This window comes from Pipistrellus hanaki, assembly GCF_964339955.1.
Source record: "Pipistrellus hanaki genome assembly, chromosome: 16".
Classification (NCBI taxonomy): domain Eukaryota; kingdom Metazoa; phylum Chordata; class Mammalia; order Chiroptera; family Vespertilionidae; genus Pipistrellus; species Pipistrellus hanaki.
In genome coordinates this window covers 29,759,105-29,776,798 of record NC_140518.1, presented here as the reverse complement: position 1 = coordinate 29,776,798, position 17,694 = coordinate 29,759,105, and the positions used below count along the sequence as shown (strand labels likewise).

General features: G+C 48.0%; 1 protein-coding gene across 1 annotated transcript; it reads right to left on the bottom strand.

Moving 5' to 3' along the window:
* Positions 1–88: 88 nt before the first annotated feature.
* Positions 89–11,905, bottom strand: LOC311611052 (galectin-9B-like). The gene is made up of 6 exons (XM_084862784.1): positions 11,776–11,905; positions 7,871–7,974; positions 3,392–3,593; positions 2,508–2,618; positions 1,391–1,504; positions 89–1,030 (listed from the first exon to the last, which is right to left on the bottom strand). Exons 1-6 carry the CDS (start codon positions 11,812–11,814, stop codon positions 824–826), a joined length of 777 nt encoding a protein of 258 aa, XP_084718910.1. The 5' UTR covers positions 11,815–11,905; the 3' UTR covers positions 89–823.
* Positions 11,906–17,694: the final 5,789 nt, after the last annotated feature.

Below are 17,694 nucleotides of genomic sequence, written 5' to 3'. Positions count from 1 at the left end.
GGCCCCTCCCCACACAGCAGACTGGTCTGCTTTCCCTGACTGGTCTCCCCTTCTACTGACTGTGCAAACCCCATCCCTCCTTCATTGATCCAGTCCCCACTGCACTCCAGGCACTGGGCACAGTGCGGGGGATACACCAAGGGACAAGTCATAATCCCAAGCTCACGGGTTCTGGCAAGGATGGGTGGAGTGACAGAGACAGACATGCAAATACAGTTACAACAGGACATGGTGCCTGGCGTGCAGAGTTGTGAAATGTCCATTGAGACAGGGAGGGGCTGGGGCATCCAGCAACCTGCCAGGCAGGGAAGATGCCCTGAGGAGCCACATTTCAGCAGAGCACTGAAGGGCAGTTAGAGGTGGCTGGGTGAGGTGGCAGAGGGTCCTTTCGGCCCCAGTAAGGAGGCTAAAAGGGCTAATTCCAATGTAACCCTGATATTTGGGGCTAGTGATCTGAATCCAAGCCAGTAAGCTCGGTGTACATTCCTGATAAGCTATAATTAAGTCACTACCTCTTTCCCAGATACTGGCCTTGCAGAACACATTACAGAGGCCATTGGATTGTGGAAAGTACACTGCCCAGAGGGAGGGCTATAAACTCTGATGCCAGGTCAGGCCACCAGATATGGCCTGGAGACCTCCAACACCTGGAGGTCTTATTGCAAGGCCCAAGAAAAGGACCAGAAGCATAATCCAAGTTTGTGGGACAAAGATCACAGGGAGAGAGATATAAGGGAGAGCCCCAGGTGTGTTCCTTCACTCAGATTTGGAAGGCTGTTCCCTGAGTCCGCTGGCGTTATTAAACAGGGTCTCTCCTTCTTCCTCAGAAGCGTCCTTCGTCTTCTTGTCTTCTACAACAACAGAGCAGCAGATGCCAACGTGTGGTGGCCGGAAGGAGCCTGGAATGATCAGTTGAGGCTGACGGAGGGTCTTCGTGGGTGAGGTGGGAGGCCGGCAGGTGGACTGGGCAAGACTGGGGAGGACTCTGCTTCTCCAGCTGGGGAGTTGAAGGTTCATTTGAGCCCAGGTCCTTTAAGAGATTTAAACAAGAAGAGGATGACATCAGATTTGCTTATGTGACAATTACTGTAGCAGTGGGTGGGTATGACAGGGGAGAGGGCAGGGAGAGGTCAGATGGCCTGGACCAGGCAGTGGCTTCAGGAAGGAGAAGCATTGGTGCACTGGAGGAATATTAAGGGAGAGAGGGAAGGACCAAGAACGCCTCCCAGGTCCTGGGCCTGGGTGCCTGGTGGTTGGAGGTAGGGAACCTTGGGTGCACATGATGGGGGTTAGAGGCCCTAGTTGCCTGTTGGCAGGAAGTAGCCTCTCTCTCAGACCCCTGTCCTTCCTGCTGACTGGTCAGCTTCCCAGGTGTCCATGGTCAACTCACTTTTGGTTTTTGCTCTTCGGACTCAGGTGAGCCACAGGGACTTGGGTAGGATACCACCGCAGAGATCATCCTATGGACAGAGGCCATCTTCTGGACAGGGACTGCACGGGTGTCCTGTTAAAACAAAAGGTGACATGGAGTGAAGAGCAGCTTTAATAAGCCCAGGAGGAGTGGAAAGGCAGGGGCCCAGAGAAGAGGGAGAAAGGCAGGCAGGACAGAGTAGGTAAGAGGCAGAGAGTAAGAGATGGGACCAAAGAGAGAGGAGCTCATATTTGCTGCGGGCCTACTGTGTGCTTTTCCCATCTCAGGAGCTCACTCAAACACCAAAGTGGAAATAACATCTCTAATCCAGGCACTTGGGGCCCTGTAGGAATGTGGGCCAGGCCTACCCCAATCTTCCCTGTTTTCACAAAAATCGAGACATTCAGATGTTCATGTGATATCACCTGACCTGGAAATGTTTGGTAAAATGCACATAAAATTTACCACCTTCACCATTTTCAGGAGCTCAGTGGATGGGCATTTGGGGCCTTCACACTGTGGTGCAGCCATCACCAGCACTCAGCTCCACAACGCACACTGGCTCCTGACCTTGTACATGTTGGCACCACATTCAAACTTGGAAAACGTAGAGAGTCCAATAGACCCTAGTATAGGCCCATGGAGACCATTAAGTGACCTCTGACATGTATCCCCTCATTGTGCCCACACAGTACCTCCTGGGGAGGCTGTGACTAGGCCCCTTGCACAGATGAGGAAACTGAGGCTGGGAGAGGCAGAATCACTTGTCTGAGATCCCACAATGGCAGCCCTGGGATCTGAGCTAGATTCAGTTTTATTCCCAAGCTGGATTCTTTCTGGAACCACATGGCCTCCTAACCAGGGTGAAGTAGAGAGGGACAGGCAAGAGAGGAAGGAGTCAGGGAGGCTGAGGTAGCTGCTCTGGACAGAGACAGTGACACAGGAAGACTGGGATGGGGGAGCCAAAGGTGTGTCCCTAGAGTCACCTGAGTGAGAGATTGGCTGGAACTTTTGGACCCACCCAACAGGGCCTCGGCATAGCTTGACTGGCCCCTCCACCCAGACAGTGGGACAGGGGCCAGATTGACAGTCTAACCTCAATGCTCATCCATGTCACCTCCACACCACCGGTGAAGGAGATGGTGTCCACGCGGTGGAAGGGCATGCGGTGAGTGTACTTCGTAAACTCCTTTCCATTCACCATCACCTGCCAACAGGAGCGCATATATCAGGAGAGGGGTCTCAGGCCAGGGAGGGGAGAACACCGAAGCACTAGGACCCCTGCTTTTAGAAATCAAGGCCTGTCCGGTTTTCACCTCCACCCCCTGTAGGTGGGGGTCCAGCCTTCAGAGCTGCTCCTGGTAAGGCACATGCATGTGATCCCAAATGAAGCCAAACCCAGTCACCACTTGGCTCTAGTTTTGGCTTCTGAGTTCTTGTTTGATTATTGCTCTTGGTGTGTCTTTCTCAGCTCACTGGGGATGCCATTTCAATATGCTCATTTCAATGGGCATAAAGTGCTCCTGGGAGCAGAGGAGAGGTGGCCTCAGGTTGCACACTGAGGGCCTGGGAGCGCCCTTCACACAGAGAAGCACAGACACAGCCATCCTCTCCCCCAGCCCAGCAGCACTGCTCTGCCCGCAAGAGCAATGACTCCACCCGCAGCCCTGAGCCACCCCTGGGCCGGCAGAAGGGCTGCCACAGCATCACCACAAACAGGGCTGTCAGGGACCTGGAGCGGACAAGACTGCAGCAAAGGATGGAAGTCACCTGGACCCTCGACCAAAGAGCAGGTGGGGGTTATCAGCTCTTATTTCCTGGTAACAGAAGCAACAGGTGCTGTGTAGGTGCAGGTGCAGGCGTGTAACCTCCTCTGATCTCTATAATGGCATTGCTTGGGTCATTATTTATAGGCTTTTCTCCAAGCCTCAAAGAGCAGGGGGACAGGCAGTGAGAGGGAAGGTGGAGAATCCTGCTCACCTGGAAACAGGAGTTCTCCACCAGGAAGCTGATCTCAAAGGGCTTCCCCATCTGGAAGGGATTTCTCATCATCTTCTCTTCCTGCTTCCAGCGTCCTTTCTGCTTGGTGTTACAGACCACATACCCGCCCTCTTCAAACCGAGGGTTGAAGTGGAAGGCAATGTCCTTGTCACTGAAGCCGGTCTGAAAGTTCACAGCAAACCTAGGTGGACGGACACCAGTGTTCTGGTTTATTCCAATGGTAGGAGCAGGAGGGCCCGGGGCCTCTGACTTCTGTGTGTGTCTACTAACTTGCCTACAACCTGTGAGGCAGGTGTGCACCCACCCCACTTTGCTGCCTTCCTTTGTGTATACCTAACTTGCGCTTAGTGTGATTTGTGTAATTATTGCATTTTGCCCTTTCCAGCGTGACTTTACAGAAATATGCAGGTATGGGGTAAAGAACAATGTAGACTCTAGCCTCAGGAAGCATAGGTCTTGGAAACTGATCTCACATTTGCATGAACATGCAAATCCAGGAATTTGTCCAGAAGCAAGAGCCTCTCATGCCCAGTGGGCACGGGTTAGAGGCCAGCCCATGGCTGCTCAGTTGGGAAGGAAGAGAACAAATAGAGAGAACATATGACATTGATGGAGTTTATCTACAAAGATGAAGGAAGAGGGAGATGGAGATAGAAACATCGATGATGTGAGAGAATCACTGATTGGATGGCCTCCTGCTGGGAACTGAACCTGCAACCTGCCTGACCTTGTATCCTAGCCAGGAATTGAACCATGACCTCCTGGTTCATAGAACGATGCTCAACCACTGAGCACACTGCCTGGGCTGGAAGGTCCTTTTATTTTAATTCCTCACCTCAGAACCGAAAGGAAGTTTTGAGGGTGAGGACTTCCTTCTGAGGAGAGAGACAGGAATGAATATTCACTTATATGGGGGCTTTCTGAACACTGCCTCAGTAATCACCCCAAAGAAGAGAGTCACCCCCTTTTCTTTGTTAAGTGTGACCATAGTTCTGAGTCATTCCCTCCACCCCCCATGACAAACGGTACCAGCTGACGTCAGGGTCCAGTCCTAGGGACATTAGGGCACCCCTCCACACCTCAGGTGTGAAACACACACCAGCCTCCAATGAGGGACCGACACACATCCCGGGAGTTCTCCTGCCTGGAGAGCCCATATCCATCGCATCCTCCCCTGTTAGACAATGTCTTTGCAGGTAAACTCCATCAAGGTCACCTGCTCTCTCCATTTGTTCTCTTCCTTCCCAACTGAGCAGCCGTGGGCTGGCCTCTAACCAGTGCCCACTGGGCATGAGAGGCTCTTGCTTCTGGGCAAATTCCTGGATTTGCATGTTCATGCAAATGTGATGTCAGTTTCCAAGACCTATGCTTCCTTAGGCACGGAATGAATACTGGCTCTTCAGGCAAAACTTCCAGTATGTGTGTCTGTCCCTCATTGGACGTTGGTGTGTGTCCCACTCTGACTCCAGTTCATTGTTAGTTATTGGGATGACCCGGAAAACGCTACCCTGGTGTCAATGCACCCAGGGTGGGGCTGCCTTTCTTCCTTGGGGGATGATTAATGAGGTGTTCAGGAAGTCTCCACAAAAGTAAATTTTAATTTCTTTCTCAGAAGGAAGCCCTCCCCTTCAAAACTTCCGCTGGGGGTAGCTATGGCTCTAAGGTGAGGAATTAGAACAAAAGAACCTTCCCAAGGAGCCACGCTCATGAAAGGGGTGTGATAAATGTTTGCTCTGCCCTTTCCCAGGCACCTGTCCTAAAACCAGTCCCAATCCCAGGAGTCACTGTCTACTCCTGCCTTCCCCCAGCTCAGCATGAGCATGGTTCATAGCCTGCTTCTTGGGGTCATTCTGGTGTCCCCAACTAATGCACAGCACTCAGGGAAGCCCCCACCCGCTCTCTGTCTTCTGCACCCCCCACAGGGCCAAGCTCTGAACCAAGCCCAGAGGTGACCCTAGATAGACATTCTACTCAATTCCTGCAGAGCCCCACCCAAACCAGGCAAGAGCCCCACACCTCCACACCACCTGGACCTCAGCAGAGGGCAGACAGGCCTGCTTGAGAATTAGAGGGCTCTCCAGCCTCTGAGAAAATGTACAAGCTCTTCCCTGTTCCCCAAAGTCCACTCTTGGCTGGGAAACACTGCTGAGATGTTTATATTTTTAAATGACTTAGTATTTTCAGGAAGGAACTTGAAACAGAAAGAGATCAAATTGCATTTGAGCCTTAGGGAGTTTGGCTCAGTGGATAAAGCATTGGCCTGGAGACTGAAGGCTCCTGGTTTCCATTTGAGTCAAGGGCACATGCCTGGGATGTGAGCTCAGTCCTCAGTAGGGGCATGCAGGAAGCAGCCGATTAATGATTCTCTCTTATTGTTCATATTTCTATCTCTCTCTCTTCTTTCCCTTCCCCCTCTGAAATCAATACAAATATATTTCTAAAAAATTATATTTGATGGCAATTTTAAGTATTTTAAATACAACCAAGATTACTTTACCCATCAAAGCTATCACTTAGAATTGAAGATCAGAATAAGAGCTTCTCAGACAAGAAAAAGCTAAAGGAGTTCATCACCAACAAACTAGTATTACATGAAATATTGAAGGGTATTCTTTAATAAGAGGGGAAAGTGATAAAAATAATATGAACCATGAAATGGCAATAAATGTATATCCATCAAAAATTGAATCTAAAATTCAAAATAAATGACAAGACATCTAATGAACAAAATAAACTAATGAATAAAACAGAATCACAGGCATGGAATCAGGGATTAAACTGATGAATCTCAGAGAAGGATCAGGAAGAGATTAGCCAAAGACCTTATATGCATATATGCATTAACTATGGACACAAACAATAGCGTGGTGAAGGCCTGAGGTTGGATGGGAACTGGAAGGAGAGTGGCAATATAGGGTGGATAAAGAGGAACATCTGTAATACTCTCAACAAAAATATTTTTTAATAAACAAATGGGACTACAAAATAAAAGGCTTCTGTACAGCAAAAGAAACCATCAACAAAACAACAAGAAAGCCCACTGAATGGGAGAACACATTTGCCAATGTTATATCCAATAAGGGTTTAATCTCCAAAAATTTCTAGGGAACTCTTACAACTTAGCAAAAGGAAGATAAAAAATCCAAAATAAATAAATAAATAAATAAATAAATAAATAAATAAAAATGGCAAAGGACCTAAATAGACACTTTTGAAAAGAGGATTTACAGAAGGCCAAGAGACATATGAAAACATGCTCAAAGTCACTAATCATCAGGAAGATGCAAATCAAAACAACAATGAGATACCCTCTCACACCTGTCAGAATGTCTATCAACAAATCAACAAACAACAAGTGCTGGTGAGGGTGTGGGGAAAAAGGAACCCTCCTGCACTGCTGGTGGGAATGCAGACTGACACAGCCACTGTGGAAAACATATGGAGTTTCCTCAAAACATTAAAAATGGAATTCCCATTTGACCCCATGATCTCACTTCTAGGAATATATACCAAGAAATCAGAAACACCAATCAGAAGGATATATGCACCCCTATGTTCATAGCAGCACAATTTATAATAGCTAAGATTTGGAAACAGCCTAAGTGCCTGTCAGCAGATGAGTGGATTAGAAAACTTTGGTACATCTACACAATGGAATACTATGCTGCAGTAAAAAAGAAGGAATTCTTACCATTTGCAATAGCATGAATGGACCTGGAGAGCATTTTGCTAAGCAAAATAAGCCAGTCAGAGAAAGATAAATATCACATGATCTCACTCATTTGTGGAATATAATGAACATAAACTGATGAACAAAAATAGGTCCAGAGACATAGAAACATCGATCAGACGTCAAACCTCAGAGGGAACACAGGGGATGATGAGGGAGGGGGATAAGAGATCAACCAAAGGACTTGTATGTGTGCATATAAGCATAACCAATGCACACAGACAATAGAGGGGGTGAAGGCATGTGCAGGGGGTTATGGGTGGCTAGGGAGAGGTCAATGGGGGGGGAGGAGGAGACACATGTAATACTTAAAGCAATAAAGATTTTAAATTAAAAAAGATATAGATAAAGAAAAAGATTTCCACATCCGCCAAATGAGGGCTTTGTTGTGAATGAAGGCCGTTTCAGGAAGTAAAGGAGGCATCGTTTTGCATCTCTGGGTCTTCCTGTGCAAAATTCAACCCTAGCCCATGATCTGCCCTGGGACTGGCCTTAGCCTATGAGCTCCCGCTCTGCCTGAGTCTATGGGGAGTCTTCGTTAATGGTGTCAGATTCTACTGGCAGAGGGCAGGGGGGCCATGCAGTGTTGGCAGGGGCCAGGCCCTACACAGCCAGCATCCTCTGTGCCAGGCGCAGTCAGTTCGGAGAGTGTCGGGTGAACCACCCTGAGCAGACAGTAGACATTTCGCTAAGGGTCAAGGCTGGAGAGAAACAACACTTCCAGGTACCTGGTTCCACAGGACTGAAGAAACACCCCTTTGACAGTGATCTGATGTCCACAATTCAGGATGTACCGGTCACCTCCTAGTGTGTCCTTAAAGAAAGGGACGATCTACAGGGAGAAGAAGGCAGTCAGTTAGGGTTCTGCTCCTTCTGTCCAATCCCTCTGGCACTTGCTAGTGGCCAGCCTGGTGTGTCGAGCAATGTCCAAGGGGCCAGATTCAGTTGTAAATTGTGCATATGGAGTCCCAGTGTCATGGACCTCCACGCCTGTGAGGAATTGGACCTGAATCAGGGCACTTACACATTCCTTCTGAGACCAAAAAGGAGACCGACAGGCTCTGAGACGATTAACCCAGAGCTGACCTCTCTTAAGGGGAAGTAGCAGCTTTCCAGAGGAGGAATTAGCATGAATATGACTCTGAGAGGGGAAGTAACCAGGGTCGTGAGAGGGGCTGCTGGATCACAGGCCAGACTCTTAGCAAAGGCCCCAGGGTCCTGGTTGAAAACTCAGAAAACCAAGGGACCAAGGAGGTCAGCAGCTTATTCTAAAGGATAAACCTTCCTCTCCCCTTGGAAGGCCAAGAAGGAGGCATCCTCCTGCACACGCACCATAGAACAGTGTGACCGTGACCTTTGCCCTCCCAGCCACCTCAGGTGGCACCTGGTCCTGGATGCTCTGCAGCCTCCGGGGAGCCTCCTCTCCTGCTCCTGCTCCCCAGTCCCTCCCCAGGCCCTGGGCAACCTCCAAGGCCCTAGTGAGGTGTCTGCACGCCTCCCAGGCCTTATAGAGCCCACTTTGTCAAACGCCCTTCCCGGGCCACTTGGAAGGAACTATGGTTATGGTGAGGCTTGCATCATTTCAGAGCCAGGCATCGCCCAGGTTGGGAGCCTCATTCTGCTGCTCATTTCCTGAGTGACCTCAGGAAGCTTATGTGGCCTCTTCGCCTCAGTTTCCTCATCTGTAACATAGGGATAAATCTTACCTTCTGTGTAAGATCCATGATTTAGTGAGAAAAGGGCTGGGGAAGAGTCTGGCCATAGTGGGTAGCTCTACCACTCCCTTCCCTCTTGGTCTCTGAGCAAAATTCCAAAATTAATTTCTTCTTGACGTTTAAGCTAAACCCCAGGATGCCTTTGATCTGATGTGCTCTTATCCTGCATTAACCTAGGAGATTACTTGCAGCTCTTAGTCAATCTTCACATTTCTCCAGTAGTTAATGACTTCTCTAACTTCTCCTTTTAGCAAACTCCTTACAAAAATGAAATGCTTATAAGAGCCAGGCAGGTGGTATGAATGAGGGAGATTGTCAGGTGGGGGACAATAGGGAGTGGCAGAGACTATGATAAAGTAGACACCATGTCTCTCATCTAAAGGGACAGCATCCTCTCAGATCTAATCAGGACGAATTAATTAATTTAGATGGATTAACCCTCTGCTGGGTCAGAGCTTGCTCTCAGCTCCCGGCCAGGCCTGCAGGCTGAGGACTCTTCCCTCCTCTTCCTCTCTGGATGGTCAGAGAGCAGAGCCAGGCCACCGGCCAGAGGGTGCGCAGCTTCCTGGAGGCCCAGTGTTTCCAGCGGGCACGCAGCCATAGCTGGCCCGTGGGGCTCACTGCAGGGCCTGTGGGAGCCTTTCAGCCAAACAGGCTGCTGCCTCAAGGTTTCTGAGTTGATTCTGGGGCCTATTTCCCTGGCTGTTCCTAGTTATCCTGGCAACAGCCTGGCCATTGTCAGGGCCACCCCTACAGATGGGGAAACTGAGCACAAAAGGTCTGGTAATGTGCCCAAAGCCACCCAGCGGGTCTGTGATAGAGTGGGCTGTGGATCCCAGCACCCATGCTGTGAAGCCCCACACAGGCTGCTTCTCAGGATGAAGCACAGACATCCTGGCTCCTGGCTCTCTGAGGGCTTCCCCAACCAAACAGCCAGTCCTGTCCTGCCTGTGGTTCCAGCTTCCACCCTGGCCTCTGAGGAGGCTGGGCCAGATGCGGCTGGTGGGGCTTGGGCAAGGCATGGGGGTGAGGCCCCTGAGGCAGACCTTCATGGAAGTCAGCTGGTCAGCGGAACAGCCAGGCTGTGCGGTCTTCCTGGCACACTTTGGAGGAAGAGGGAGGTAAATGCTGACTGATGGAATTTAACTGGTCACCGGGAGAGGGTGACTGTGTGAGGTGGACAGGTGCTCCCATCATCTTTTTTGCCTGGATTCCAAAGCCCTGGTTTAAGTGCCGATGGAAGTATAATAGGGAAAAGGAGAGGGGAGGGGAGGTTCTGCAGTTCTGCAGCCTGCCCTTCAGGAGTTGAATTTTGATAATAATGTGGTTAATTTTTAATGATGTTACAAATAGCTTAGCCTATTCCTGGGACCAGAAAATAGTATTTCTTAACAACTGGCGCAGCAAGGAACCTTTTTAAAGGCCTGAATGGCATGAAGCTCCAACAGCAGAGTCAGAGGATTCAACAGCAAACAGTCCAGCTGACTCCCCAAAAGATGAGAAACTAAGCAAAGACTATTTGTAAACAAAGTTCCCTTATAGACAGACAGGAGCTCGCAGAGAGTTCTCAAACAGAACGGACTGATTTTCTTACACTACCCTGCTTCCCCGAAAATAAGACAGTGTCTTATATCAATTTTTGCTCCCAAAGCTGGGCTAGGTCTTATTTTCAGGGGATGTCTTATTTTTTCCATGAAGAAGAATACGGTACCCATTTATTGTTAAATGAAAATAAAGGAAATTTATTACCTGTATATGGTACGGTAGTACGGTAGTTGTCAACACAAACCAGACAAACTGTGAATCCTACAGTATCAAGAATTCACTCATTTATTCAATGACAATCATGTCATCATTTTCTGGAACATCATCATAACAATCTAATTGCTGAATTTCCTGGTGAATTTCTTGTGACTCCATTTCTTTCAGAATCAGTGGACCAAATCTCTCATGTTTAGCAATAGCATTCTGAGACAGAGCCTAGGGAGGGCCTTATTTTCAGGGGGATGCCTTATATCTCACTCAGAAGGAAACCTGTAAGTAGGTCTTATTTTCAGAGGATGTCTTATTTTCGGGGAAATACGCTAGTTAAGCGTTTTGGGCAGCAGATGCCTTGGGAGGGAGAGCAGGGAGGGTCCCTGACATAAAGAACTCGTGGCAGCTGCTGGGAAGATCCTGAACTCCCTGCTAAGGGTTCTGTCCTCCACACGCGGGTGGACCCCCAGTTAAGTGGGATATGCCCCCATCTTTAAACAAATTAAACTGAGCCACAAAGAGAAACACAAGAGCCATGAACAGACACTCTTATGGACAGTATTTACAGATGCACACAACACAGACAAGAGTTTTACACCAAGCCCCTTATCTGTCCACCCACAGAAACCCCAGAATGTCCTGCATCCCCAGAGTGGATCAGGCTAAGGGTTCTGAGGCGAGGCTCACCCTATTATTCTACAGATGTGGAAACTGAGTCCCAGAGAGCTAACAGCAGCTCGCCTGAGGCCACCTGGCTAGGAAACGGCTGAAGCCAGGGAGGCCATCTCCTAAGTCAGTGCCCAGGCCTGGCTGCTGGGCTCCGGAGAAGCCCTGTTGACTTCCTCTTTCATTCCAACAGAGCCCACTCTTCCAGGGCTGCCCAGTGTCCTCCTGCCCTCAGCACCCAGGACAGGTCAGGCGCCCAGAGGGAGCTCAGCACCATCTGTGCAATGCACCACTGCGGTGATTATCACCCCTGGGTCCTGAGAGGCAGGTGAGACCGGCCTGGGGAGAGGTTGTCTCAGAATTACCCCATTAGGCATGTCTGCCCCCATGTCCCCTCTGCCACCCCAGTCTGGTTTCCTAGGAGACCCAGCACTGCTTCCCTGGCAAGGCAGCCAGTCAGCCCTCCAGCATCGCTGTGCCCACAGCCTGGAACTCACTGGGTTCACGAAGGGAGCCTGGACGCTGCAGAGGGCCATCTCTCCACCACCTCCGTGGTCACGGCTGCTCCTCACACCAAACAGGCAGTTCTCTGCACTGGGGAGGCTTTGATAAAGAAATAGAAGCAACAACAAAATTGGGCGGTGCGGGTTAAAGGCAGCCAAGAGCAAGAGGAAGAGGGTTTAGAGAAAGAGAAAGAGAAAATGCTGGGGGATGAGGGGGGAGGGTGGGAATCAGAAACAGGAAAGTAGGTGCTCCCACTCCCCTGACCTTTCCTTCACTTCTCCTCCTGTGCTCCACCCAAGACGGAATTGTGTCCTGTCTGGTTTTTGTACAGTATGCTTAGTGACAATGTCCAGAAAACAATGGGATGCTTGACAGGGACGCAGGGAGGGGTGGAGGTGGTGCTGGAAGGCCTGGTTATACCCATTTTACACACAGAGAAGCTGAGGCTCAGAGAAGCTAGGGCACATGTCCAAAGTCACATGGCTCACTAGGGGCAGCCCAGCCTCTATGAGGACAGTTAGATTCTCAAAAAGGTATTTCTCTCCTCATATAAAGGTATCATGTAGAAAGAAGTGTTTTCCAAATAGAGACTCTCATCATGGAGGATGTGATATCCCTATTATAGGGAACCCTGGGAGCTTCTGAAGCCCCTCTCTGTGAATGTGTCTCTTTCTTCTCTCCTCTCACTCTCCTCTTCTCTCCTTTTTTGGAGGCTTCAGAATAAGGAGAGATGCCCTAGCTGGTTTGGCTCAGGGGACAGAGCATTGGTCTCTGGACTGAAAGGTCCTGAGTTTGATTCTACTCAAGGGCATATGCCTGGGTTGCGGGCTCAGCCTTCAATAGGGGGCATGCAGAAGGCAGATGATCAATGATTCTCTCTCATCATTGATGTTTCCATCTCTCTCTCCCTCTTTCTTCCGCTCCGAAATAAATAAAAACCTATTTTAGAAAAAAGAAAAGAAAAAAAAGAAGAAGAAGAGGGAGAGGAGAAGTCTTGGACATAATGGAGCACTCCAAATGACACGGAGGTCAGGGTGACATTAAATAAATTGCCATGAACTGGCCTCCGCACCTGCTTAAGGGAAATGATTAAATGGCGATGAACAGGACAGGCTGGGTTGGGGAGTGGGAAGGAGAGGAGAGCCTCTGCGACGATGAACTTACCTGAAGCCAAGCAGGTCCCTGCAACGTGCTAGAGAGAGAACCAATGAACTACCAGTCAAGCCTGAGAGAACAGTTAAGGGTCAGATAGGTGCCATGTGGGTAAAAGGTGCTCAAGGTCACTCATAGGTCTCTACCTTTCTGAGCCTTGTCTAGATGCACCAGAATTTGCAAAGATTGACGTATTTCAGATGCTCCTGTAAAGTGAGGTCACCTGTCTCCACATGCCACCCTCCTGCCTAGTATATCACTGAGTCAACTGGAATTTAATCGGGTTAAGGGGGGCAGAGAGAACAGAAGCACAATTCTTTGCTCTCCTCTCCAGCAGCGGGGACACCAGGGACAAGGCTATCACTGATGGGGACATGGATCCAGGGGAACTCTCATTCCTTGCAGATTAGAGTGTGAAATAGCACAACTTTGGAAAACAGCTCAGGAGAGATGAGAACAGACATTCACGACAGCTTCACTGCCCTAGCTCCAAACAGGAAACCACACAAGCGTGCACCAGCAGGAGGAAGAAGGAAGAGGTGATGGTGCGGGTACCATGGAAGGGCCCCAGCCACCAGGAGGAGCTGTGGCACAGGACGCCTCAGTGACCTCAGATTGGACACTGAAGCTGGCAGGGCAGTGTTCTGGCAGCGGGAGAAGTTCTGGAACTTGATCTGGATGGCGGTCACTCAGCTGTTTCACCTGTGTAAGTGACTCATTACAAATAAGTAGGTTTCCATTTCTCCACAAATTAAAAAAAAAAATCAACAAAGAATTACATCATTCAAATGGGACACAAATGTTCTTCATAAGAAAATAGGCTTACACATTCAATTGTAAGTTAATTCATTTTTACTGAACTAAAATGAATTGATTTTAATTCAGTAAAAATGAATAGTCAGTTAATTCATTTTTTCCCTACTTTAAAACAAATCACAAAATGCTCTAAGTTTTAAATCAGAATACCTATCCCACAGTATATGTGCAAGTGTTTAGAGTCATTCATTTCGCATATCACTGTGCTGTAGTATCAAATGAGCAAAAGGTATATTCTTCTGAACAGTTTTTGTTTTCTCTTCTAAAAATATGACTTTTTTTTTTTTTTTTTTTTTTTTTTTTTTTGCCTTAACTGGTTTGGCTCAGTGGATAGAGCATCAGTCTGCAGACTGAAAGGTCCCAGGTTTGATTCTGGTCAAGAGCATGTACCTTGGCTGTGGGCACATGAGCAATAGGAGGTGTGCAAGAGGCAGCTGATCAACATTTCTCTCTCATCGATAATTCTAAGTCTCTATCGCTCTCCCTTCCTCTCCGTAAAAAATCAATAATATATATATATATATATATATATATATATATATATATATATAATTTTTTTAAATGACATTTTTGTAAGCAGTGATTGCAATCATGTTTAAAAACAAAAATACTGAACAGATTTATTTTTTTTTTAAAAATTATTTTTATTGCCTTCAGAGAGGAAGGGAGAGGGATAGAGAAAGATAGAAACATCAATGATGAGAGAGAATCACTGATCAGCTGCCTTCTGCCTGTCCGCTACTGGGGATGGAGCCTGCAACCCAGGCATGTGCTCCTGGATGGAAACAAACCCGGACCCTTCAGTGCACAGGCCAACGCTCCATCCACTGAACCAAATTGGCTAGGGCAACAGATTCATTTTTTAAGCCAGGTGATGCAAAATCTATAAAATTTCCACAGGCATTTCACTTTCCATGAAATTTCATTTGTTTTTTTAAAAATATATGTTTATTGATTTCAGAGAGAAAGGGAGAGAAGAGAGAGATAGAGAGTAACATCAATGATGAAGGAGGATCAATGATGAAGGATGATTGGACACTTCCTGCATGCCTCTCCCGCAACTAGGGATCTAGCTCACAACCTGGGCATGTGCCCTCATCAGGAATCAAACCCTTATCACCTGGTTTATAGGTCGATGCTCAACCACTGAACCATACCAGCAGGGTCATGGAATTTCTTGTTCAGCAGGTATGTGCAAAGGTTTACATTCACTTTAACCTCATCAAACTACTCCTTGAGATGGCATCTCAAGTAAATCCTGAATATGGAGCTGCACCTTCTCCATCTCAACACCCAGGAATCTGGATTTGACATCAAAGATGCCCACATCTTCAGCAGATATGATATCAAATGTGACTTTTAAAAAATATGTTTTTTATTGATTTTTAGAGAAAGAGGAAGGTAGAAAGATAGAGAGACAGAAATATCAATGACAGAGAAACATCATCAATCAGCTGCATCCTGCACATAGCCTCAACCTGGACATGTGCCCTGACATGGAATGGAACCAGTGACTTCTTGGTTCCTGGGTCAATATTCAACCATTGAGCCACACCCTCCAGGCAAATGTGACTGCTTTGTGTGCATATGGTTGATGCCCAGCAGGACACCCTTCTCCTGAACTTTGCAGCTTGACTTGGCTGCCTTTGCCTTCTTCATCCACTTGGGCTCTCCAAGAAGGAGAGAAGTGCTGACTCATGGTACATCCTGGATGAGCCTGGAGAGCACTCTGCTAAGTGAAATAAGCCAGACACAAAAGACATATATGGATGGCTCCACTGCTATGCGGTTCCTGTCAAACTTATATATAGAAAAGCCTTCAGACTGGTGGTTTTCAGGCACTGAGGGGAGTGGAGAAAAATTTGTTATTAATAGCTACAGGTTTCAGTTTTGTAAGTTGAAAAATGATTTGTGGATGGATGGAAGTGACATGTCAGAGAGGGAACATTTTTCTTCTACTTTATAATTAAATTGCTGTGAGACAGATTAACAGGAGGAACACCAAATATAATGTTGCTTGCACAAGGGCTCCATAAGAATATGAGGTCCACAGGCAGGCAGACAGTTGAGGCTCATATGTTGCCCTAAGGTCAGGGGGAGGGAGAGGGGCCTGGGACTTCCCAGGGAAGGAAGACAAGTCACAGGGAGATGGGAAAAACAAATATTTGGTTAACCATGTATGCTTTGCCAGGCAGAGAAGTCTTTCTAGTATAAATAAATAAAGGCTGTCTTTGGTAAGAGCTCTCTTCCTCCCTGTCCCAATTCTTTTAAGCAGTAGGAGGGCAGATTAGATTTTTAAAAGTTTCCTGAATGTTCCGCCTCTTAAAAATAACCCGTTTATATAATACATATGCCAAAGACACATTTTGGGGGGTGGGGTGGGGAGTTTTTGTTCCCCTCAGTCCTGCCTTTGAAACTTTCCCGGGAAGTCTCAGTGCCGAAGTTAAGTAGGTAGATTGCTCCACCTTAAGGAACCCGTCTCCTGGTCCTGACAATAGGTCAGTTTAGGGCGCAGGTATGCATTGGGTTCCAAAAATTAGGACTATGGCTAACGCTGTCCTGTGTTTACTAAGGCGTTTCTGTGGAAACACAGGTGAATGCTGGGAGAAGACCGTGCACCAGTCTCAGTCTGGACTCAGCCAGTGAAGACGATGCCTAGCTGTCCGGCTCCAGCATGGTTAGATGGAGAGAGGGCAGGCAAGGGCAATGCCGGCAGCTGCTCTTAGTTTGCAGTGTGAATGTCTCTAGACTCAAGGATTGTCCATACATGTGCTGTGCTGACTTCTCTGAAGTTTATATCCAGTTGTCCCGCTTCAGCTTCCGTGGCTTCAGGAAAAGGGCGGTGTTAGTTCTCCAGGATTCTATGTCGGAGGAGTTGGAGTGGAAATTGGAAACTTGGGTTTGGAGAGTTGTAGTCAGATGTTGGGGAAACTAGAAGAATTCAGGATCTGGGCCAGGACACAAGTAGAATATATAATCTCAAGGACAATGAACGGGACTAGAATCTGATACCCAGAGGGTGCTAGAATTTTTCATAAGGAATCTCAGATGGGGCTTTTAGAATATTTCTGAAGCCAGGCAGCCCAACCAAAGACGCACCATCAGATTTTTCCTGGGATACCTATAGATTGGAGTGAATTCCTCTCTTCTCAAGGTACCCAAAATATCTTGAGGTCCTGGGCCTTCCTGACTCACCTGGTGTGGCTGTGGGGAACTCTGCAAGCAGGATGTGAGGCTGATTTTCCAACCGGTTTCATTGGCTCCAGAAAGTCCTCACTGGGGAGAGGACACTGTCTCTGGGAGGTCCCAGGGCACCCTCTTTCTGGGCTAAGAGGAGGCTCTCTGTCCATGGGGAGAGCACAGCACAGGGTGACAGGCAGGGGGAGCGGTAAACCAGTGAAATCTACCATCTCGGGCCTCCCAGCCATAGAACTAGCTCCCTGGCTTTAGCTTCCTCAGTGATATTGCACCATCAGGCATGTGTCCCCCTAGGGAGAGTGGCCAGAATCAGAAACCTGGGGCCAGAGGAACAAAGTCTGGCATTGGACCCCAGTGTCCTGGAGAATGTGGGAGAGACTGGCACTCTGGGATGGCGGGACAGAGATGTAAGAATTAGGAAGTTTTGGCCAAAACCGGTTTGGCTCAGTGGATAGAGCGTCGGCTAGGGAATGAAAGGTCCCAGGTTCGATTCCGGTCAAGGGCATGTACCTTGGTTGCGGGCATATTCCCAGTAGGGGGTGTGCAAGAGGCAGATGATCGATGACTCTCTCTCATCGATGTTTCTAACTCTATCTCTCTCCCTTCCTCTCTGTACAAAATCAATAAAATATATTTTTAAAAACAACAACATTTGGTTCTCAACCTGACAACCCTTTCATGCTACTACCTCAGCATGACAAAAAGCGTCTCTTAGGTCACAAACAAAGTAGAGAATGAGATTCAGT